At 35.6% G+C, this 24,976-nt stretch overlaps 3 protein-coding genes across 8 annotated transcripts; 2 read left to right on the forward strand and 1 right to left on the reverse strand.

The window, feature by feature from the left end:
* The first annotated feature begins 371 nt into the window (after positions 1 to 371).
* On the forward strand, positions 372 to 4,311 carry LOC113311486. The gene is made up of 8 exons (XM_026560320.1): positions 372 to 417; positions 619 to 848; positions 961 to 1,345; positions 2,340 to 2,491; positions 2,607 to 2,765; positions 3,319 to 3,525; positions 3,638 to 3,853; positions 3,958 to 4,311. Exons 1-8 carry the CDS (start codon positions 372 to 374, stop codon positions 4,027 to 4,029), a joined length of 1,467 nt encoding a protein of 488 aa, XP_026416105.1. The 3' UTR covers positions 4,030 to 4,311.
* Positions 4,312 to 4,429: 118 nt separating this feature from the next.
* LOC113307587 lies at positions 4,430 to 7,778 on the reverse strand. Of its 5 annotated transcripts, XM_026556030.1 has the most exons (4): positions 7,452 to 7,778; positions 6,971 to 7,020; positions 6,037 to 6,167; positions 4,430 to 4,963 (listed from the first exon to the last, which is right to left on the reverse strand). In XM_026556030.1, the coding sequence occupies exons 1-4, from the start codon at positions 7,460 to 7,462 to the stop codon at positions 4,814 to 4,816; spliced, it is 342 nt and encodes a 113-aa protein (XP_026411815.1). In that variant the 5' UTR covers positions 7,463 to 7,778; the 3' UTR covers positions 4,430 to 4,813. The 5 variants fall into 5 exon arrangements, 3 of the variants coding, with proteins under 3 accessions (XP_026411815.1, XP_026411816.1, XP_026411817.1); XM_026556031.1 differs by lacking the exon at positions 6,971 to 7,020 and having other exon boundaries at positions 7,452 to 7,775; XM_026556032.1 differs by lacking the exon at positions 6,971 to 7,020 and having other exon boundaries at positions 6,037 to 6,190; positions 7,452 to 7,768.
* A 15,142-nt stretch (positions 7,779 to 22,920) lies between these two features.
* Positions 22,921 to 24,890, forward strand: LOC113314372 (zinc finger A20 and AN1 domain-containing stress-associated protein 5-like). 2 transcript variants are annotated; one of them, XM_026563169.1, is made up of 3 exons: positions 22,921 to 23,070; positions 23,163 to 23,310; positions 23,959 to 24,861. In XM_026563169.1, the coding sequence occupies exon 3, from the start codon at positions 24,021 to 24,023 to the stop codon at positions 24,546 to 24,548; it is 528 nt and encodes a 175-aa protein (XP_026418954.1). In that variant the 5' UTR covers positions 22,921 to 23,070; positions 23,163 to 23,310; positions 23,959 to 24,020; the 3' UTR covers positions 24,549 to 24,861. The 2 variants fall into 2 exon arrangements, with proteins under 2 accessions (XP_026418954.1, XP_026418953.1); XM_026563168.1 differs by having other exon boundaries at positions 22,922 to 23,070; positions 23,952 to 24,890.
* Positions 24,891 to 24,976: the final 86 nt, after the last annotated feature.

A 24,976-nucleotide genomic window follows, 5' to 3' on the forward strand; every position in this document is an offset into this window, starting at 1 on the left:
ATTTTCTCATGTCATGTCTTTCAATAAAAAAATTGAAAATAAAATTTATATCAGCAGGAAGAGAAATGTGAAACTATCACCAAAGCTTTAACATTGTGAGCATTATTCTTGATCAGATTTGGAGTTTTCAGATGACTAGTTATGGTTACTCTTTGTGTATTGTTTCTTTTTCAGATAACTTTGTAGGGTATGCACAATTAGCGACAGGGGTTGATGTTGTTTACATGGTCTGCGGAAAATGGATGGATGAATTCCAGCTGATATTAAAGTATTGAATCTGAGTGAACTGTGTTGATGAATTCCAACTATTATTCTCAGTGTGTGTCAATGGGGATTCACCCTTTACGTGTTTGATAAAATTACCGAGTGAAATGGGTTTTGACTTGAATCAAATTCCTGAGGATAATCTATCTCAAGGTAATTTTCCATCTCCAATTACAATTCAATCTCCAACTATTAATGATTCAAATCAATATTGTCTCATCGATTTAAACGAATGTTACCCGGAAGAAGATGATGATGGTGATAGTGAAGAAGAAGAAGAAGAAGAAGAGGAAGAAGAAGAGGAAGAAGAGGGGGAGGAGGAAGAGATACACTGTCCCATTAACACCATCGCAGAACCAGAACCTATTCGCCATGGAAATAAGAAGAAGAATTTAACCTCTGATGTGAAGAGAAAGGTTCTTGAAAAATTGATGCAAGGAAGCACAAATAGGAGACTTCGCAAGGGAGTTATCACTGATACTGCCGCTCTATTTAAAGTTGGTATCAGAACTGTTTCAAGATTATGGCATGATGCAAAACTGGCTGATACAAATGGAGATGTGGTTGATATATCTTCTAAGATGGTCGGCAGAGTTGGTAGAAAGAGAATTCAATTAGATTTACATAGAATTAAGTTGGTACCTCTTCGCAAACGAACAACGATAAGAGGATTAAGAAACTTTAAATTTTCTTTAGAGTTACGGGTTGGATATAGAGTTGTTGTGTCAACCTCCAAACAGCCCCGATTTGAATGTTTTAGACCTTGGGTTCTTTAGCGCTATATCTGCACTTCATCATACTGATGCTCCAACCACAGTAGATGAGTTTATCGCAAGTGTTACGAGAGCGTTTGAAAATTTCTCGGTTGAAGACGCAAATAATGTTTTCATAACATTACAATCTTGCATGAAGGAGATTCTTAGAATCAAGGGTGGAATTCACTACAAGATTCCTCATATGCATAAATGGCGTTTAATTAGAGATGGCCAACTCCCTAATGTACTTGACTGTGATCCTCAAGTATTGAATGAGGCCTGGGAATTTATGAAGGAGTATGAAATTACGCAAGAAAGTTCTTCAGGTATGTGATTTCAAACTTGTTTTTACCTTTGATGCGTTGTGCTTTAAAGATAATTTGAGTCAGTTTTTTTTTCCTTCCTGTGACCATGTCGGAGAAGATTCAACACGGTGAGCTAATAGATCAAAAGGAACTGATATATGTACATATTTACCCATCTTGATCTGCTAATGACCGTGTACTTCTATTAGCATAAATAAAGGCCAGGGGTTGAACTCAGTTGGTTGAATGTCTACATCCTTATCTGTAGATGTATCTATTGCTGCCCTGTGTTCATCATAGTTACCATTGTATTTGTAAGACCGTACATCACCCCATGGTGTAGCTTTTACTTCATCACTCAAGTCGAACCATTTTGGAACGAACTTATCAGCATTGGCTTCTCTTCTTTTCTGTTCATTTCTCTGTCTTGCCTCGATGCTGTATGTTTTGTTCACATGTAAGACATTTGAAAAGCAAAGCGTTAAAACATCCACAAGGTTCGTCCTCGGCCAGTGAAAGTCTATTACCAGAAATTAGAATTATAGAGGGGGCAATAACCTGGATTTTTCACGGCTGACTTTGGAGAGATCGCCTTTATTTATCTTGGTACATTAGTTAACTCTCGTGGTACATATTGATTCGATAGTGTTTCATTGACAATTGAATTACTAGAACCATGATGGATTCTAAAAATCCGTGATTGGTAAGACACATCTGAATTCCTTGTTTCTATTTCAAGTTTTGGTTTCATTCACATTCATAAAGCAAAGCAGTACATTGAAGCAGTGATATGATATCTATCTAGTACCTAATATCTCAACTAAATAATTTTAATTTGCTTCTTGTTATCTCTTCATTTTTTTTTATTTTCCTGTTTGGGACGATCTATGTACATCATTTCCATAAGAAAATCGAAGAAACGGTGTGCATTACTGTAGTTATCTGGCACATATATATGAATTATTAAACACTAACAGCTGCATCCTTCAATGTTTGTCTCCATGGAGTATAATAGTTTTAGACCCTATGAAAGCAAATCAAATGAAGGCGAATACGAAAAGAAAAAGAACGGGCCAGCTTGCTATGGATTTTAAACAAACTATCATCGGCAACGATCTTTACCAGAGCTGGATTGATGATGCCTCTGACCTTGTCGGAAGAAAAAAGGTTTTAATATTGCACCACCTTCTATACAAAAATCTATGACTGGGAACAATACTTGGTGACTCTGCAGTGTTTTCCTTGTAGCTAAAAACACCTTTGTACTATGATGTTTTTGCAGAGAGCCAAATCGATCAATAAAATGAAGATAGCACAGCTCATGGACCTCCCTCCAGTAGCGATTGTATGTGGGTTGGCAGGAAAGCATTGCACAGGGATCTATTATCCGAAGCCATTGCTTGATCTATACAGGGATCTATTACCCAAACCACCTGAACCAGTAAGCTAACCCTTCCCACTACTTTGTTATTCCTTCTTACATCTGAGTAAATTTCATTTCCGCCGTTTGTTAAGAAATAAACAGGATACGTTTTCTGTAAACTCCTGATTAGCCGTGCAGCATCTGGTTGGAAAGTTGAGAAGATAATAGGTCTATCTTTAGCATACTCAAACACCACTTTTAAGACTGCTTGAAGAGCATGAACTAGTTCTTCCTCCTTGTAGATAACATAGTCATCGAACTTCAACTCGATACTGAATCCCAAAGATAAATTAACCTTCTCAAATGCCTCTTGCTACGTGCATAGAGAGTCATCATTTTCAACTTTCCAGTTGAAAATTCTACCATCTTTAGTCTTTCTAATCAGTGATTTACCAGCCTAAAATCGATTTTTGCTTAAGAGTACCTTGCTATACAGTTTATTTGAATTGCACGTCATGAGCCTAGCTTTCAATTTTTAAATATGATGGTGGCTTCAAATTGGTTGTATAGAATGCAGATGTATGTGTGAGAATGTACCTGATTTAGAATTCTCTTTGTGTGTTCTGATTAGGTCGTTCCGCTTATCCCAATTGAAGAAAACAATGGCTTTGGTGCTCAATGGTTAAGGCCATTACTGGAAGCAAACTATTTCATTCCTTGTAGAGACCATGGGGAAGAAATGTCTAAAAGTGAATCCAAATATTTCTGCTTGGATTGTATGGGTAAATCCATTTGTTCTTACTGTCTGATTCATCATAGAGAACATCGCATTGTTCAAGTAAGTTCTCTCAGTTTTTTTTTTATTGTATGGGTTTCCACTCTAACTACCACAACGTAAGTAAGTACTCAACATACATGAGTACGTAACATTTTTGTTCCGCCAATTGCAGATAAGGAGGTCTAACTACCACAACGTTATAAGGGTTAATGAAGTTCAGAAGCACGTAGACATTTCTGGTGTTCAACATTATGTAATTAACAATGCTGAAATCGTTTTTCTCAACGAACGCCCTCAATTAAGACATGGTAAAAGAGTTACAAATACATGTGAAATTTGTGGCAGGACCTTGCTTGGTTCATTCAGATTTTGTTCTTTGAGTTGCAAGGTAATTATCATTACACAGAACCCGTCACTTGAATGGCGCTATAGGTTACGCATCAGCTCCCGCATTGAAAATATTTGAATAATTATGTTTGCACATACGTACAGGCGAAGAAGATGATGCACGTTGTCGAGAAAGCTATGGAATCTGTGGAAAAGCTTTCCAAAGCTATGATGTAGGCTGTCGAGTAGATCACAGAGTTGTGTAGACGGCCAAATGTTGGAATTCTCATCAGTACCTCTCTGGCCAGCATAGTCAGATTTAGTAATTGGAGTATTATAGCCCCAGATTCTGGTTTCTTTTTTTTTGGGTGGTACCACCATTGTTCTCCTGGCTTGGAGTTATGTGTTTTTTCCCATTTTGGTTGATTAAAAACTTGCCTAGGCTAGTCAGGGTCAGTAATTTAATGATTGTGTTTTCTCCCAAGTTACAATACTGGCCAGTATTGAATGTACTCTATGATCATTTCCTCCATGATCACTCCATTGAGTAGATTGAGTATGAGAAATCCATACTGTGGAATTACAATTACAGTAACAATTACAGTAACTCCATATTTCCCATCTCTTTAAATTACAATTACAGTAACAAACTCAACTCCATTCTCCATATTCTTTAATGAGAACTTTCCATAAGTTTTCAATCGGAAAAGAAACTTCACTCATTTTCTCCATCCACAGTGGATTACTACTCCACAACCACAACCACCATCACAATTGAGTAACCAACGCTTTTAACCCTTTCACCGAAACAAAGTCTCAAGACTCAAAAATCTCTCAAAACCACATCCACAACCACAACCACCATCACAACTTAGATCCCCAATGGCACTAAGAAACAACATAACATCACTTCTAAACTTCATAGCCTTACTCTGCTCAATACCCATAATCGGTTCAGGAATTTGGTTATCATCAAAACCAGACAACGAATGCATAGGTCTATTCCGGTGGCCAATTCTCTTCATAGGAATACTAATCCTCTTCGTTTCCTTAGCTGGTTTAGTTGGTGCTTACTGGAACAACTCGGGTCTTTTAGCTTTGTCATCTCTTCTGTATGTCTATTCTTATTGTTGCTCTTCTGTTTGCCGTCGTCTTCGCGTTCATCATTACACTGTAAGAATTTTAAAGCAAAATTTTAGAAAAAATTCCTTAAAGCAACAATCGAAGTTTCCCATGAAAATCTAATTGTCTAGCAAAGTTTTATCCACATCAAATTTTGATTTTAGATTTATAATCATTGAGTCTTGTTCTGCAAACCCATTCATTGAATTTCAAAACCATTGAGTACAAAATATTTTCAGTTGATTTGTGGATTTACTGACGAACAAAACCAAATGAATGTCTAACCATTTTATCAGTCTTGAATCAGTTGAGTTGTTGTCGGAGTTGATTAGATTGAAGAAAGAAGATATCAATGGTACCATTGAAGATGGTGAAGAATTGACTGGTTTTGTTGGTGTTACTGTGAAGAAGAAGGAGAAGAATGATTGTGGTATGATGAGAACGTCTTTGCTGTGAAGAAGAAGGAGGAGAATGATTCCGGTAAAATGGTGTTTCTGGTGGTGTAGTGGTGGCGATGGTGTTGCTGGTGGTGGTTTCTGCTGGAGAAGATGAAGCTGAAGGACGCCTTTAATGACGGTGAAGGTGTCTCAGTGGGAAAAAAACAATTTTAAGAAGGTTAAAATCGTAAAAGTGAAACCTAGTATATCCCAATTGGGATACCAGCCTATATTTTTGAAACTTATATTTTAGGAAACCAGCCTATAAAAAAGAAACGGAGGGAGTATTAGATAGCCATTAATAAGTTTAAATTATATGAACAATAAATTATACATGAAGCTCAAAAAAACAACAAAAATTAATATTTCTGTTGCTGCAATATGTTTAGCATGTAATGGGTCAACTGGGGTATCCTTGTAAACATGTGTAGCCATACATATATACTACAGGTTTTCCAGTGTACCATGTGGACTATTCTTTTTTTGTTGTTATAACACCACAAACAAGTAACTTCATATTACAAGCTAGATAATTGACTACTACTACCGGGCAATAAAAACCACATTTATGTTCTTACAATAAAAACTTTCCCTAAATGGAAAACATAAACCAAGCATCTCATCATATTCAATACTAGCACATGGATCATTGTAATTAGAAAAGAAGTAACAAATAGAGTAGTACCATCTTGTGTTCAACTCTTGGAATTTCTTTTCTGCCAGCACAGTGTGGTGTCTTTACATTGGATCTTACAACTTCCGTCTTTCCTCCAGCTTGTTGAAATTTCTTAGGAACCAGCAAAGTCATGATCATCACTGTTGTTATCCAAAGCTGTGAGCTGTTAATTGGAGACCAGGATTTATCATGCATGGTTCACCACGAAGAAAGAATAATTTAATTAAATAATAAAATGAATCACCAAATACACCTAAGGGATTACATAAACCCATAGGTTATGCAACAATTAAAATCATTAAGAAAAAGGGAATCCTAAGCAAATCCGACAGCCGGAGTATGCTTTAAATCCATAGGTTCTGAAAGATACAAAAGGAAATTATAAGAAAGGATTCTATATGCTTTAAGTTGCATCGATATGCGGCATGCAAAATTAAGAATAACTGCCTCTTTTGAACAACAAATATACTATAAACCAGCAAAGGAGATTATAATAGCTATTCATGGGAAAAAAAAAGCTCAATTTTCAGTAAGGATACATGGGAAGTGTTAAGCTTATCAGTTTTCATGAACACGGAATGCCAGTGTAGTTCTAACACGATTGAGAAACTTTAAATTGAGATAAAATTAAAACAAATGTAATGTACTTTAAGAAAAAAGCAGGAGCGGATTTTGTAAATTATAGAGAATCCAAATTTAATCAACCCACTATCATTCAGGAGAAATGGAACCAATCACTCAACCTAACCTTAATGTTATGTTAACTGTTTTCTAAACTTTCAAAAACAAAAGTAAACATACCTAAACCAAATGTTATATCATGCAACTAAGCCAGTGATAAACTGATAATTCCTTGCACAAAAGCATCAATTGGGAGATTTTATCCACAAATTGTCAGCACATACAAACAATGGATAATAAGTTATGCTAGAATCCAGTTCACCTTGCCTTTGCCTTTGTTCATTAGTATCTTCGTTAGCCTTCTTCCTAAAGCTGAATACATGATTATTATTGAATGAGAGCATGACAAAAACCAACCATTATTAGTGTAATAACTAAATTCTAACATATCAAACCTAGATTTTACTACACCAAACAGAGGTTTGCTGTTAGTATTATGAATTGATTGAGGGTATATGAAGGTTGTGGATTTGGGGGTCTTATCCAAATCCTACCAGAACCCAAAACACCATTTCAATTCAACAAATATTCTGAAATTTTTGATCAAAGAAAGGGTTATAGCAGCAAAGTCTTGATTTTGGGGGTATTATCTTTTTATAGATACTAAACCCAAAATACGGAAAACCCTAAATTCGAATCAGTTCTAAAGAAGAACAAAAAGCTCATTTAAGAAAACCCTCAATTTAAGTAAAATTTCATTAAAAAAAGTAAGATGAATATATCAAAATCTCAAAAATCCTTACTGATTTCGCATCTCGATGTGTCCACAGTTTCTTCACTTGAATAGTCGCTCGATCTGTCCATGGTTTCTTCACTTGAATATGGTTAATGATATGAGAAACTGAAAATAAAAAATCAGAAGAATTGTGGGCAAAGGATATGGGAAAGTTTCATCTTTGATAAACCCACGATGGAGGAGAATACAGAGGCCTTTATTTTCTTACAGGGGGTTAGTGCCCGAGTGATGTCTGGGGAGTTGAGTGTATTTTAAATCTCAGGGATTTTGAGAGAGTTTGAGAGAGTGTAGGGAGTTTGAGAGAGTTTTGTGTTTTTGAGTTCAGGGAGTTTGGGGGAGTGTAGGGAGTTTGAGAGAGTTTATTAGAGGGAGTTTGGGGGAGTTTGGGGGAGTTTGAGAGAATTTATTAGAGGGAGTTTGGGGGAGTGTAGGGAGTTTGAGAGAGTTTATTAGAGGGAGTTTGGGGGAGTTTGAGAGAGTTCACTCCTAACTCATTCTCTTTTAAGAAACAATAAACCCTTATTTGCAAATAACATTGATCTTTAATCAAAAGAAAAAATAAATGAAAATGATCATATCTCTGTATCAATAGTATGTTATTTTGTGCAACGAGATAATTTTTTTCCCTTCAATTTAACGGTCTCCATACAATTCTAACTCCCTTTGTTCACGAACATTTTCCCACATATCATCCGCTATACTCTTTCTCCATGCATTAGCTTCTTGACGTTGTTGTTCTTGAGTTTGTTGTGTCAAAATTTCATCGTCATTTACAAGCGTTGATGGATGGCTATCTTCCTCTTCCTCGACCGGAAACTCATCTGAACGGCATTCTTTTCGTAAGCAGTTGTGTAGGCCTGCACAAGCTGTCATTATCTCCGCTTGCACCTGATACGGAAATGGAGGTTGAGACTTAAAGATCAAGAAACGAGACTTCACAACACCGAACAATCTTTCAACTACATTCCTCAAAGAAGCATGACGCATGTTAAATAATTCTTCAGCCTTTTTCGCATGATTACCCGTACCATAAAATTCTTTCAAATGATAACGTTGGCTACGAAATGGTGTTAAACAATATCGTCGGTTTGCAAACCCACCATCCTCCAAGTAATATTTACCTGAATAAAACACAAAAAGAAAACTTCGTCAAGTAGAACCCGAATATAAGAGGACTTAACAAGTGATAGTGATTCTCAATGACACCCATGCAAAGTAGCAAGCCAATTAATGCATGATGACATAACAAATTATGAAGATAGCTGTAAAGGAATTCTGTTTCACCGAAACACAGTTTCAGATTGTCCAATCTTTGCAGTACTAATACTTACCTGATCCTCTTGAAATTTTTATGGTACACTTAAAACTCAATATTACACAACACACACAAAAATCATAGCATTCCAACGGTTCATTAAAAAGATACATTACTCAGAACCCGACTACTTTCAATACGTGCATACAGAATTCAGTTCCGGATTTCTCACACTTTGGTGTACCTAAAGTGATCAGAACTTCATGAAATTTTTACAGTAGGTAACCTTCATATATACAAACATCATACTAAAATTTCAGCTTTGTCCGATAAGCGGAGAATGAGATAAATAGGAATCAGTCCCCTATTCGGGATTTAAACTCAGCAGACTATAGTCATATATTTTACAAGCTTTGCAGTAGCAAACGTGACCTGATCCGCGTGAAAATTTTACTGTACTTCTATAACAAGGTAAACTACGACATACTAAAATTTCATCATATTCCAACGGTTGAATTTAAAGATATCATTATAATAAAATCATGCAATTTCTTACCAAGATCTTTTGAACCACAAATTAGGGTTTTGACAGAGAAAGAGTACCCACAAAAAAAAAACTATACACACAATCAAAATAAACAATCATGGAGATCAAATATATGAAAAACAATCGAAATAGTACACAAATCAAACTATTATAAACAATCATGGAGATCAAAGAAGAAAAAAAACATACCTGGAAAAAAACGTTTCCTCTTCTTTCTCCTATGGTTTTCTACAGACCAAACTCCTTCCCAAATCTCTACTCTTTTGAGAGATTTGTTGTGAGACCAAAATACACTAAAAACTCCTTCGAACTCCCCAAAGCAACCAACTCCCTAGTATTGTAGGGTTTTATGACTAACAGGGAGTTCAAGAGCTTTTTTTAAACTCCCCAGCGACTAACAGTTGTTTTCTAGAGAGTTTAGGAGACTCCTCTAAACTCCCCCACGACTAACGGAGATTTGGAGATACTCCCTCAAACTCCCTCAGGACTAACAGGAGAAAACCTAAATACATTAAAATCTATCGAACTCTCCCACGATTAACCCCCTGTTAGAACATGTTTCCAGTCTTAACTTTTGAGAAGTTTTTAGGTTTTGAGAGTTCGGAGCACATACTCACATGGATTCTAAAATATTGCCAATCCCAAATGTATACCGCCGGATCTTTAATTATATACGGCATATAAATCCCTCGCAAGTTGCTTAGAAACTTTTGCGGATGGAATTTTATTTTTGGTAGAAAAATATAAATTATTTTGCGGGATGGAAGCTAAAATTTAGGTGGTTCTCTTTTTTTATCGGTATTGTGTTTTTTTTCTTTCTAGGATAGGCCCGATAGGGTGGAAACTAAAGTTGGGGGCAAATAGATACCAGAAAAATGACGGATTACAAGTGATATATATCAGACACCAATTATGCGACGTATTGCAACTGTTAAATAATTAACGACAGAAGGAAACTGTCCTTTCCGCGAACACCAAGTGTCCTAAAAACCAAGTTTTGGACTAGTGCAAGGTCAATGCTTTGACCTAGAGGACACTCAGTTTTCGTATTGCATTGTTTTCACGGAAACTCAATTTTCGTCTCATTAGGCTAAGCGAAGCCTGTAATAACTCGTCCCTCCACCGATATTGTCTCTACTTAGCCACTGCGGTCATCCGGAAGTGTGGGGGTGGAGGGACGGGTCATTACAAATGGTATCAGAGCCAGGTTGGTATAAGGGTTGAAGAGAAGCTCGATTTCCTAGTATGAGATTAGATCTGATACCATTTGTAATGACCGGTCCCTCCATCGATATTGTCCCCACTTAGCCACTGCGGTTATCCGGCAGTGTGGGGGTTTTACAACGGGCATCGCTGTGGTAATCCAGTAGAAACTTCCGGATGGTCACCCATCCCTGGATTACTCCCGCCCGAGCATGCTTAACTGTAGAGTTTTCTGCCAACTCTGGAGCCAATTGTGTTGAAAAAGCCTCGGTGATAAGAAAGGAAAAACCATTACTTATATTCTATTCGGAGAACCACTGCCGAATATCGGGGTATTACATACATTTTTTCCCAATATATATTCTACTTTATCTTCGTCGATACCAAGGTTCATTATGTCCGAGAGATCGTGAAGATTATTAATCTCCTGCTATCTCAACATTCGCTGAAATTATTAGAATCATTTTGCCTTGCATTCACTGAGATTACTAGACTCCTATGTTTTACTTATTTTTGACGACAAAAACGTGAGCCGGTGTCGTCCCGTTTATATTCCCCATAGTTCTTAGGATGCATCTGCAATGTACCCGGGCGTTGTGTTATAAAATCCACATTTTCTCTCTGGGACCTCTTATTCCACTTGCCTATATGACATCGGGGTATGAGTTCCTCGCCCTAACCGGGTTTCTTTGGGACCAGATGCAGATTCGACCGAGGACTTGGCTTATGGAAATCGGAGGCTACGCTTCAAACGTGCCCCGGATCCATACCTCAATAGGGGCCCTCCGGTGCCCTCGCGTATTCTGCACCTCTTGCCACAATTGGGCGAACATTATGTCTTACATTGATATCTCTTAACATGTTTGAACTAATACTCGGTTTTATAATAATGTCTCTTTCCGAAGTTCGTCGAATACTGAGATGTCTTATGCCCTCGCGGCTTTTAGGTTATGAAATGTGTACATCTCATACTTTTAGTACCTTGTATCGGCTCTCCTTTTTTTATGGGTCCTCCTCCGATCATAGGTAATATATCTTTATGCATTTCATGGATAATTCATCACCACTCCTTCATGGTCCATGTAGCGCCCCCAAAGCTATCAAATGACTAATCCTAGATATTAACTATAAAATGAGGCACTAAGGTCTAAAACATCTATCTAAAACAATAATAAAAAAGATCTAAACCAATATTAACCCAAATCTAAACCCTCTCTGAAATATATACAAGAACTCTTCTCAGATGATACATAAATAATAATGAGTTGGTTTACAAATAAAATATAAACATAAAATAAACATAGCGGAAGCTAACCAACTAATGGAACCAACTCCTCGACTCTTCCATCGCCACGTGCACATCTTGATCCGTCTCTGAAACTGAAAGTGGTAATTGAGTGAGCACATCATCCCGAAGGGTTCCCAGTAGAAATAACAACTAACTTTCAAGTAATCACTAGAATGATTTAAATACAATGCAGGTTTTGTCGAAAACCGATAAAACACGGAAAACAGATAAAGCATATTAAAATAATAGTTGTACTGAAATATAAAGTTCTACCAACCAATCATTCGGCACACATTCACAACAGAAATAGTAGTTGAGCGAAGTATTCCTTTGGAGTAGTAAGGCGTGACTCTTGCAGATTCATTAATGATCATTAAAGCACCCTGAGGTTTGCGTCCCCGTAGTCAGATAAGATTGGTACCTTACCAGTACCTCAATGTATGTCCACTCTATATAGAAAGTATCGAAAGAGAACTAATGATGACAACATTAAATCCGATAGAAGAACTTAATCATGGAGATCCCTGTACCTCTCGCAAATCAAGTTCAAAAATCAAATATAAGATTCTCAACATCATTCACTCCAAATACCAAAACATAATGTAATAGCTTTTGAAAGTAATTTAAAAGAACAGTAAACATTCATGCATACAGAATAGTTCCCTCTATGAAAAGTATTCCATATGCTGCTTTTACGCCTCCTATGGTAATATCGGACACTTCAGTAACCACTTAAGGAAACCATCCGGGCCTATTTAATATTGGACACCTCAGTAACCACTTAAGGAAACCCTCCGGGCCTATACAAGTGCTTAAAAACTAGATATAAAGTGTTATAAATGAACTCATTCTATACAGCAATCAAAAGGAAACCCTCTTCCTTTCATGCTAGCATTAAGTAAAGAATGTAACTACTTTCCAGTCAATGGAAATAATCACTTTGGAAAATAAGTAAATACTCCCAAAACACATATATTAGTTGTTTCTAAAGATCCGCTCCCATCCCAAAATATAAAAGAAAACTAGTTTGTATCACACACATATAATACATACATACACGTATCATATACTAACAAATATATGCATGCATTTCATAAGATATAGATTTGTAAAACAATAATGAATACAAGAGATTTCGTTATCGATTCCCACCTCTTTTGATGACAATCCTTTCCTACCTCGAGATCCATAATCCACTCTTTCATTCTTTAAATCGATCGTTGTTAATAACGACTAACTATTAAGCACGCAAGCACTCTAAAGATTAGCCAAAAGGCTCATACAAGGCTCATATCATAATCTCATACAAATATCTAATTATAGGTTAAGTGAATTATCTAATGGTTCTAAGCCCATTTATAGTTCTACATCATTTAACTATCTAACTTTAGCTCATCTAAGGTTTACTGATTGAATTGGATTGGTTTTATACTCTATTAATAAGTCTTACAAAGATCTACCACTTTGTAGAAGAAACCAAGGGCCAATTCGGACCACAAGTGGTCCAAAGATACAAAATAAGGTTTCTGGCCCTAAGCCCAAGCCCATGGGTCTAATTCGGCACAACCCACTAGTCCGTCCCATTACACAAGGTCCAGTCCAACAGAGTCAACTAACAGTCACTGGCGGTCAAATGGGTCAACTAACAGTCAACGTCCAAGGTCAGGTCAACATTCCAAGTCAGTGGTCAAGGTCAGGTCAACTGAGTCGACTCAGGTCAAGATAGGGAACTCGTTGAGTCAGCACCGATTCAACTCAGTCAGATTAACTAGGTCATATAAGTTAGCTAGACTGACTGGGATGACTAATAGGCCAAATGCCTAAGCCAAACTTCTAATGCACAATCATGGTGCAACAAAAACACATGCCAAGACCAAAAAATGCATTTCTAACTCTCTTTACATAAATACAAACTAAATCATCTCTTCATTGATTCAGACTCCCAACTTTCACTTAACACTCAAACTAAAGCTCCACCACTGCCATAGTAACAACAACTCCACCTGTAACACATACAACATCATCAACATCTTTCAATTCAATCCCAGGTCACAGAGACCTAATTCTAAATCACCAACAACAACCTAAATTCACCAACACCCTCAGACCTGGTTCACCTGCAATACATTTCATCTCCCTCAACTTAACCCAGTACTATCTCACTCCCTAATTTTGTCAAGCCAACTCAAATGCAGTCAACAACTTCAACATAATCTTTATATCTTCATGTCAGTTACAACAGCAGCATCACAAACATTCATCTTCTTCATCTCCAACTAAGCTTAACTCTATGAACTCCCTGAAATCATCTAGCTCCACCAGATTGTAACTGAGGTTCCTTGGATCTCATTCTATCCATCAATTACTACCTCCATTCATATATGTATTCAGTTAATTATGTAACCTAAACTTCAACGCCCCATTTCCAAACTCATCTCCACCTCACCAGCACAACAATCTCTAACTCCATCTGCATCATTCCTGTTCTTCCCAAGTGACAACAACATTAACTACTCTGCCCTGACCTGCAATATTAATACACTAGCAACCACTATCTCTAGATACAACACCTCCAAATTAACACAACCAGCACCACCAGTTCAGCTGAATCAAAATATCCCCTTCATCTGTAATCTCCAACTCAGACAAACTAAATTGCATGAACCATAATTTCAGATTTGATTAACTAAGAAACTAAAATTAAACTGCATAAACCTATCTATACTTCAATTAAGAATAAACCTAATACTAATTGATCAAACAATACATCAATTCACACAAAACAAAGCTTATTAAAGAAACCCTAATTTACCTAGTTTTGTTATTCTTCATAAGAGAAGCTTTACAGCATCAATACAACATCAATCCTTTCATTTTTCATCTATCATCAACTCAAAATAATCTTCAATTCTTCACAAACCCAAACTCAAAACCAGGAAACCTAATTTCATCTTCTCTGATACAACCCTAACTGCTCAGATTCAAAACAAATGATTCTAGTATCTTCTACATCATCTATTAGCATCCACAGATGATTTCATCAATCAATTCTTACTTAAACTCTCACAGAAACTCGAGATGATGAAGAGAAGAAGAAGAAAGGAGGAAGAAGAATGAAGAAGAAAGAAAAGAGAAATGAGAGTTTATCCTCTTGGTACGGGTAGATAAGGGCACCCAATAAACGGATAAGGGCAGCCATGCGATTTGAAGTAAAATGACAATTTTACCCTTCATATTAATCCGATGATGTCTTCGTCGTCCAGTATCCGATTGACACGTTCGAGTAGGCCATTTCACATAAATTTCCGAGATCTATCTAGTGATACTAGTTTCGTATCTAGATCGTTGTTAGATTAATTTCTATTAATTAACTTTCATCTCTAATTAATCGAGTCATTAGCGGCTTAGCCGTCTCTTGACTGGTCCAATAGCGTGGACGAGCTTGAGATTCCTTAGAGTCCACCAGCTTATATGCTATGTTCCCTGCAAAACGTTTAGCGGTGCAGAGTTGTCTATTTAAGGAAAGAGAGGATATTGAGATAATTGTTGATATATTTTAGGGTTAAGAGACAAAGAGAGCTTGAGAGGATTATGTTATTGAGAGTTTGAATATTTTTGGCTTGTAACCACCATCATTACTTAGGGAATCACTCATGAAGATGTAGTTTTAACACCGAACCATGTAAAATTACCCATGTCTCTTATTTAAACCATCCAGTTCATGGAATTCGGCTTACTACCATTTCAACCGATATCAGAGATAACTTTGAGTGTAGCTTTAGGAGTCACATTTTGGCACTAGAAACATGGATGAGTGCTGAAATAAACCATGGTGTCTACCTTCGCTAGTTGGGGGATTCACCATGGTTGGGAGTGAAACCGGCAAACCTTAGGAGCATGGTATCTTTCTATTGGCATTCTTAGGATGAAAGCTTAAAAATAAAATCTATGCTACCTATAGGTAATTTACAAAAGTTTCTATTGTAGTGGATACTTAAATGCCAAATATAGTGCAGAAGGGTTATCTTCGCTGAAGTTTTCCCGTCCTTCTGTCTACGAACAAAATACCTTTTCGTCACCTGGATGGTCAACTAGGTCTCTCGCTAACCTGACCGTTCCGACTTTCATTAAATGCATCTCCACCCACTTCAAACTCAATCATTGAATGCTAATCTGACCATCTCATCAAGCCTTTACAGTATCCTCATCCTGAGTGAGTGGTTGATATCTCGTTATATGGTAAAGTAACATTTAGGATTATATTTGGTGTTTTATTTCCTACCCAGTTGACCCGTGTCTAAGTTCCGAGATGCTTTTACGCGGAGATTATATTTTCTGCCCCTACACCACACAAATCCACTCCAAATTCCTAGTATAAGTACCCTCAAAATCATATCCTCGTTTCCTAATTTTTATTTGATTTGAGATCAAATTTTTGCATCTTATGGCGTTGAGTTTCGTTGTTTTTATAATAGAGTTGATGAAAAATCACTTCAGAAAAAAAAACTAGTCATAAAAACCCAAGGTGACCAAACTTGTGGTACAAAAACCCCACTCAAATGTTGGGATCCATTAAAACTCCATCATAAACAAAATTGATACAAAAACCCCAAAATTTTAAAAATCGATACAAAAACTCCAAATTTAAATGTTGGTTTCATCAAATTTTATTTTGGAGTTTTTGTGTTAATTTTGTTTTGATGGGGTTTTTGTGTTATTTTTGTTTTGATGGGTTTTTTGTGGAAGGATGGTGACACCTCTGGGGTTATAACTCGCGGACCGCTTCAGAAATGATATATTTTTATTCGTGTTTTTGCTTTTTCGCTGATTTTCAAAGACTACCATCAACACGGTTGCTCGGATCGAGATGACTAGGACGACTCATCCGAGTTTCTCGAATCGTCAAGATTTGATATGCTTACTTCCGAGATCAAGAGAAATGCAGAAACTCAACCGACAGAGATTCTACATTGTTATACCTATGCATACGTATATCAAAATTCTTTGGCTGTGATTCCTCCGGTTCCCACTTGAACCCCGATCCGTTTATAAAAGTCGAGTGCGCTTCTTAATGGCTTCAGGTTCACGTCCCAATTGGTGGCACCAAACCCCGTAAGAAATCCAGGTATCCATTGCGATTTTAAGACCAAAACTTATTTACACTTTAATGTCGTCAATCTTTGGTAATATTGCTGTTGTCCCGATGGATAAAGAACAAATGGGGTGTTGGAAATATATGTTTTAAAACAAAATTAATTTTCATTTATTATTTTTGTTAAATTTGTTTTTGTTAATTTTAATGATTTTCTTAAAAAAAAATTATTTATGTTATTAATCCTTTGACCGTTTTATTTAGAGGAAGTTAATGGTATTAATTGTGATAATAAATTATCATTAACTATTGAATTTCTTTAGTACAAAAATCAGATTTTGGTAGGAAAATAATGTGAGAATTTTTCTTTAATTGTTTTGGAGTTTTAAAGAAAAATAAGAATTTTGAGAGAAAGAAACTAGTGTGTGATCATCACTTGTTTTTCTACAAGTTTGATTTTGAGCAAGAATATAAGTGTACAAGTATCACATACTCTCAAAGTGCAAGAGTGATTGTGAAAGAGACTTACTCGGCTGTTTTATCTTGGGGACGACGCAACATGGAAGAACTACTTGTACAATCTTGGGCAGAGCCGCGAAACGTCTTAAAGAGAGCGACCTGGTCGTGACTCAGCCATAACAATTTTGTATTTGTTTGGTTTATGATTGTTTTGCAGGCTATTTTCAGCAATTGTTCCAACAATTTTAAGACGATTTATTCTGCCATGGATATCAAAAGAAAACGATTGCTGAAATGTGATAAGTATCTCTGTTTTAATTTGTTTTATAGAATTATATGAATGGTATAATTTTTCTTTAACAATTTAATATGATGGTTGGAAATTTTAGGTTACTATATACCTAAAGTTCAATTTTATTTGTGATTTTGATGGATTAGGGTTGTCATATGGATAATAGTTTTCATCATGAATACCTAACATAGAAAAATGTTATTGATGATAAACAAATATTTTTTAACATGATGTAGACTTTTATTTTTATCTCATACACGAAAATGAATTGGGTCTAGAAATTTTAACTAGATATATTAGACATCATGAGGATCATCCATGTGCAATTTCAGAATTTTTGGAGCCCGAAAAATATTTTAGAAAACTGCATAACGTATCTGAAAAATTCTGACGGGCAGAAATTTAGTTATGATTGAATTCTTTTTCCCAATTTTTGTGTAGATAATTCGAATTCGTGTAACATGAAAAATATTATATAGATCAGGAATTTATCTTGAAACCCCATTTTGAAATTTTTCATTTGAATTTCTATTTTGAGAGATGTGATGCTTGAGTTTAGAGATTAGAGATGTAAGAACTTAGCATAAAAATAATGTTTTATTTTATTACTTTACTTTTGTTTTGGGAATGAAAATATAAGATCATTATTGGAAATCAAACTAGTGCGCGACAAATGTTTGATAAAATGCTTAGTAGAAAGTTATAATCTATGACGTTATAACTATAAAACTTTACTTTTTTTGATACTTGGAGTTCTAATTTTTATTTGATTTTTAAGTACTTACATAAGTGCATACCTAACTTATTTTGGGTTAAAAATGCTCACATTTAAATGATTGTGACAGGTGATAATTTCACTTACTTGAGCAAGTTTTTTGTTTCCCAATGAAAACAAAATTTGCGAGTAAATACTAGAGATTAGTCGACGTAAGGAGCAATGGTTTGCTGATTTCTTTGTTGGTGTGGAAAGAATGGACGTTGGTTTATGACCAGTTGAGATTTCAAAGCAAATAAGGTATGTTTGATGAACAATTTGTAGCTATTGTAGTGATCAAATAGTTGCATTCTACATTGAGAATGAATTGATTCTTCAATGTTAGAATGAGTTGTACGAAAACCAAATATTGAGAATTATTGTTTATGACAATAAATGAGTGACTGATACAAGTTTGGAACTTATGAGATAGAACTTGATACCAAACCAAAACCTAAAGAATAAGAAACCTAGTCAAAATAAATATGAATACCAAATCTCACAAAGAAATGAACATAATTTTAATTATGAAGTTATCTGCCATGTCTCATGAAAAATGTTTGTTGGTCGTCCTCTATATTGTGCCAAAAGAATTTTGAAATTGGATAATTACTTTATTAGTAATGAGCAAGAACACATAACACGTCAAATATGAATTTAGAGAAATTATTTGTGCTTAAAAAAGTTATTTCTAATTTTTTGTATGAATGAGGAAACTTTCTGGTTTTTGAATTGGTATTAAACACCAAAATATGACGTCTACCGTAGTCTACAGAAATTTTTGAATGAACGTGGCTAGAAATGCAATTTGCATAAGTAACTTCTCAATTTTATATTTTGGTGTTGATTTGAAGTTTCCTTTGGTCGAGAAATAGTGGGGGTACTCTACCCTATGTATGTTTGATTGCTAAACTTAGATTAAAGAGCTAGCTAGAAATGGAGATCACAAGATCATTAAGAATTGATGTGTAAGTAGTAAGACTAAAACAAACTTTAGTCATAATTATTATCTTGTTTGAGATACTTAGCTCCTCATAATTTTAATCTTTGGAAATAGGTTTTAAGAACCGAATATTTTAGTTTGAAAAATAAAGAAAGGGTAATTAATTTCAATACTTGCTTTCATGTCGCTTGATTTACATTCTTGATTGGTGATGTTGTTTCTACGATGCGTTATTTGTTGTGTATCATATGTAGAAAAATATATGGAATGTATAAAAGATGAGAATCTATGTAGACCAAGCATGAAAAATTGTGTAGTTTCTACAAGAACAGAATGAATATAAGTTAGATAAGTCATCATCATATATATTCTGAAGCAAACTTTGAAACAATTGAATGAGACAAAATTTATTTTTTGATTAGTTTGAAGAATTTCAGAATTTTTGAAAATGAAATGCATAACGCTTGTTGTTGTATACGCATAAGTGATTTGTGGAATTTAAATTCTAACTTATATGATGTTAATGAAAATGAAAACATGCTTAGTTTACTATTTGACATGAAAGACTCGAGGGAAGATAGTGTATATGCTTGAATTGAATTTGTTCTTCTCTTGAATATATTTAATACAATGGAAAGAAATAGAAATATATATAGTTTAACTTAAACTAGTTTTCACTCATTTGATTTAGTGCCAATTTTTTTGAGATTCTGTGTGATTGCACTAGAAATTGAGTATGATAGCATGGCATTGCTTCTTGCTACGTGATAGACTATATGTATATTACTTCTGTAGTGGGGGTTACATATATGCAGATTTTACTAATAATCCATGTATGGATAATTAGTAAAACATTGAGAAGGTTATGAGGTGTCTGAAAAGAACCTTAAACCTAGAAATACACTATCTAAAAATGTTTACCGCAATCCTTTAAGGATATTATTGCGATGCTGATTGAGATATCCTCTCAAATGAATAATCTAAGGGATGGAGTGATTCAGTCCTCTACTAGATAGAGGAAGAACAGACATATTAATCCAATGCGATAGTACCGCGGCTATTGAAAGAGTTGAGAACCGTTAATTACAACGGTAGAGTCGACATATAAGGTGATAGAAAGCATTTTTTATGCTATAAGAGTGGATTATATATGGTCTAAAAAGAGTTATCGTTGATCCTTTGACGAAAGGATTAATAAGAAGGTGTGAATACATCTTACGGGATGATGTTGATGCCCATTGAGAATTGAGTCATTTGTGATGGATACCCACCTAGAAATAGGTTCAAAGGGATTAACGATTCACAAATGATATGGACATAGTTGTTCGTGATTGACACCCAACCTATAACTAAAGATTCCAGAAGTAGGTTCAAAAGGTAATCCCTACCTATGAATGGAAATCCCAAAATGTAGGTTCAAATGGGACAAAGTCACGGATAATATGTAGACACGGAATCATGCTATTGAGAATTCATCCCACGCATGATATCCTGAAGCGAGTTAAGGTTGAGTTTTTGTTTCTAAAACTCTTAGTGATGTCTATATCTCTATTTAGATTGGGGTGCTTAGCTACAAGAGTACTCTTGATAGACTCACCTATATGAATGTGAAAGTGTGGCCGCTTTCTATGAGAATATGGGTAGTTCTCTAGATCATTCATTAGACCGGGATTCAAGCACAGGGCCGTAATGTGCTGGCTTTAGACTTTACACTAGCATAGTTTTGTGTGTGTTAGACAATCTTCTTATCTCCTAGAGTTCAAAGACTTACGTGCACTCTATGGTTAGATTTTTTAAGATCCTAACACTATGTAAAGGTTCAAAATCGAAAGATACCTTTACTTATGCACATCACTATATAGATCTTGCTCAATGTTTTAAAAATATAAGTGGGGGATTGTTGGAAATATATGTTTTAAAACAAAATTAATTTTCATTTATTATTTTTGTTAAATTTGTTTTTGTTAATCTTAATGATCTTCTTAAAAGAAATTTATTTCTGTTATTAATCCTTTGACTGTTTTATTTAGAGGAAGTTAATGGTATTAATTGTGATAATAAAGTGTCATTAACTATTGAATTTCTTTAGTACAAAAATCAGATTTTGGTAGGAAAATAATGTGAGAATTTTTATTTAATTGTTTTGGAGTTTTACAGAAAAATAAGACTTTTGAGAGAAAGAAACTAGTGTGTGATCATCACTAGTTTTTCTACAAGTTTGATTTTGAGCAAGAATAGAAGTGTACAAGTATCACATACTCTCAAAGCGCAAGAGTGATTGTGAAAGAGACTTACTCGGCTGTTTATCTTGGGGACGACGCGACATGGAAAAACTGCTTGCACAATCTTGGGCAGAGCCGCAAAACGTCTTAAAGAGAGCGACCTGGTCGTGACTCAGCCATAACAATTTTGTATTTGTTTGGTTTATGATTATTTTGTAGGCTATTTTCAGCAATTGTTCCAACATGGGGTTATTTCTATGTTGGTTATTGGACAACTGAGATCATGCCTTGAACTGCTGACCAACCATGTATTTGCTCATTAACCAACCATGGCTCTGTATGACTAACCCTCAATCTCGGCTAATTCTCTGCCCCATAATCTTAATAATTTGACGAATTTATAGCTTAAATGAATTCGTTAACGCCGATTAAGCCCACCAATTTTAGCGGAGATGAGTCCAGTCGTTGGAGGGACGGGTTTAGCATGGGGCTAATCCGGGCTATAGCGTTATTATTAGGCCAATAATTTTTTTATGTAGAAAACTTTTTAAAATTTTGCATTTAGCCCTCCTGTAGTTGTGATAAATATATGTACACACTGTTTGTTTTTTCCTGACTCATCAGAGTCGTCTGAATCTGACTAATATCACCTGAATCATCATGATATGACTCAATATATTTGTTTTTCGAGTCAGAGCTGACTCATCTGACTAAAAAATATTTGAGTCAGTGGCTTGGTCTTATGAGTCAAGGACATTTTATTCCCTGATTCAAATGGATCCAAGTTAGGGGTTAGGTCTGAGTCAGATCGCGAGTCAGATCTGACTCAAAATAAAAAGCAAACGGTCTAACACCTGACTCGAACCGAGTCAGGAGCTGAGTCAGATTTAAAGGCTGAGTCAGCAAAAAAACAAACACACTCGTAGTTTCAACCCAACCCATGATTTTGTTTAAAAATATTAAAACTTTCTTCGTTTATCCATTTATTTTCCCATTCTTCTAACATATAATCCATAATTTTTTATCTCCATTCAAGTTTTGTTATTAATTTTGTGAATCTTAATCTTTTAAATTTCGATTTATCCTATGTTTTTTTTATAATAAATCCGAGTTCATCACTAATTATGCAATTCCTTGTGCAAATATTTACCGCAACCTTTGGCCGCATAAACTGCCAGTAAAAATATAGTAGTTGTGGAAACAATACCTACTTGTTTTGCCATGGTGGACTCAACATAAATATAAATATAGTAGTTGTCGAATTGCTAATGGCAGAATGGTGTCACCAGTCTCATCACATATCCATGTAAAAAAAATAATCAAAGAATGAGTCACGTAAACTGACAGTTTCAATGTCATGGTTTGGTGGGACATATTATCCACCACCACCATGATTAAACGACACGTATGTATAACGCCACCGCCTCCTCTTTTTTTCATTTTTCTTTTGTTTATTTAGGGTTTCTTATTTCTTCATTTTCACCCCCTCCTTTGAACCAGCCTCCTTGAGGAAGAACCCACCGCCGCCTCCTTCCGCTCCCTTTCTCCCTCCCTCCTTCCACCAGCCTCAGGTTCCGATCACGACTCCGTCATCTCTCTCAGTAAAACCCTTTGTTTTTATTTTATTTTTATTCTCTTTTTTTAATTTTTTTAATTTTCTCAGGGGAGTGGAAGTTTTAAACGAAGAAGAAGAAGAGATCTAGAAGCTGAGCCTTAATCACTTTTTAATTAGATGTTATCATCAGATTAAGAAGAAGAGGGGATTTCAAATCTGAGTTCCACGATCAGCTGATTTCTTTTAATTTAATCAGGTCTGGAGTGGTTTGAGGATTTGTTTTTGTTTTAATCAGTTTGATTTTGAGATATGATCTGTTTATTTTTGTTTGGTAATTTTATTTTAGGCAATTTTTGATGATTATTAATACTAGTTTCTAGATACTTCCAGTTTAGAAGTTTAGTATATTTGAGTTTTCTTAAAATTGGGAATTAGAGGTTTATAAATATGAATAAAAGGGGTTTCAATTGAAGGGAAATTAGGGTTTTCTGTTTTGAAGGAGATATTAGGCGTTACGACAACACGAAAAATATAATGATCTGATAAACCTTGGCTATTTTTTGTTCTTGCGATTATGTTTGTGTTGATTATCTGTAAGAATTTTGCTTCTTCTGCGAAGAAATTAGAGTCGTATGACATGTTCATGTTATGAGGAGTTTCATTCTTAGATGGGTTAGAATTTGAAGCGTTCAGTTTGAAATTCTAACTTTGTACTTGTGAGTTGTTTGTACCTTATTAGGTTTGGTTATTGATTTTCGAATTAATCTCTTCTAAACTAGTTTGAATGTTAGGTTGAGGTTGCTAATGTTCGAAACGTTCTGTCCAAGTTGAAACTGTTGCGATGTTGTTTGTTTTTTGATTTTTAAACTGTATTAATTAGGTACTGTTTTTTTTCAGTTTCTAGGTTTTCAATACTTTTTGAGAGGAGTCGTAAGAAAACTAGGCAGCCAGCAATCAAAGACAAAGATGGCAGAAGAACAAAGATGTCAAACTCCACCAGAACACAGATTGTGTGCAAACAATTGCGGATTCTTTGGTAGTCCAGCAACTTTAAATTTGTGTTCCAAGTGTTATCGGGATCATTGCCTTTCTGAACAACAAGCTTCTTCTGCGAAAATTGCCGTTGAAAAATCTCTAGCTGGATCATCCTCTTCAATGACAACAACCAAAGTGGTGGTCTCTACTCCTGCCTTGGTGCTTCCATCAACTTCGGCCGACAGCACAAATCTGGTCACTGCTGCAACTTCATCTCCTGCGGAAGAACCTCCAGTAGTAGCTTCACCAGTGGTCGATGCACAACCAGGTCGATGCTCGACTTGTAGGAAAAAAGTCGGTTTGACAGCAATCAAGTGCAAATGTGGGATGACATTCTGTGCTACTCACAGGTATCCAGAAAAACATGAGTGTACGTTTGATTACAAGGCTCTTGGAAGAAATGCTATTTCAAAGGCTAATCCTGTCGTTAAAGCGGATAAGCTCGAGGAGAAGATTTGAAAGCTAATTTATTTGTGAAAGCTGAAAGCCAGTCTGGACAAGATTTGAAGCAGTGAACTCTTTTCTGCATTTGGGTATTTGTGGTTTAAGTTTGAATTGTCTGTGTTCTTTTATCATGATTTGGTTTTATAATTCGACAGATGGAAAAGAAAACGATAAACAATTGATCGGTCTGGTCGGATAACTGAGAGAGGTATTTATCAGCTTGAGCCTAATGGCAGAGGTTGGTTGTGAACCCTGTTCTGCGTTAGTAAGACTATGATGTTATTGTTAATGACTATGTATGCATCTCTCTAGCTCTCTTTGGTTGATATGAAACTGTTCTTTCTCCCCTGCTTTAAATTTTTCTGTGTTGCTTCTGAATGTATTTCATGTTGGGTGCAAAAAGTTAGCTTAGGCCAAACAGTTGTGCACACTTTCTTGTGTTC

This window comes from Papaver somniferum, chromosome 9 (assembly GCF_003573695.1).
Source record: "Papaver somniferum cultivar HN1 chromosome 9, ASM357369v1, whole genome shotgun sequence".
In the NCBI taxonomy this organism is placed as follows: domain Eukaryota; kingdom Viridiplantae; phylum Streptophyta; class Magnoliopsida; order Ranunculales; family Papaveraceae; genus Papaver; species Papaver somniferum.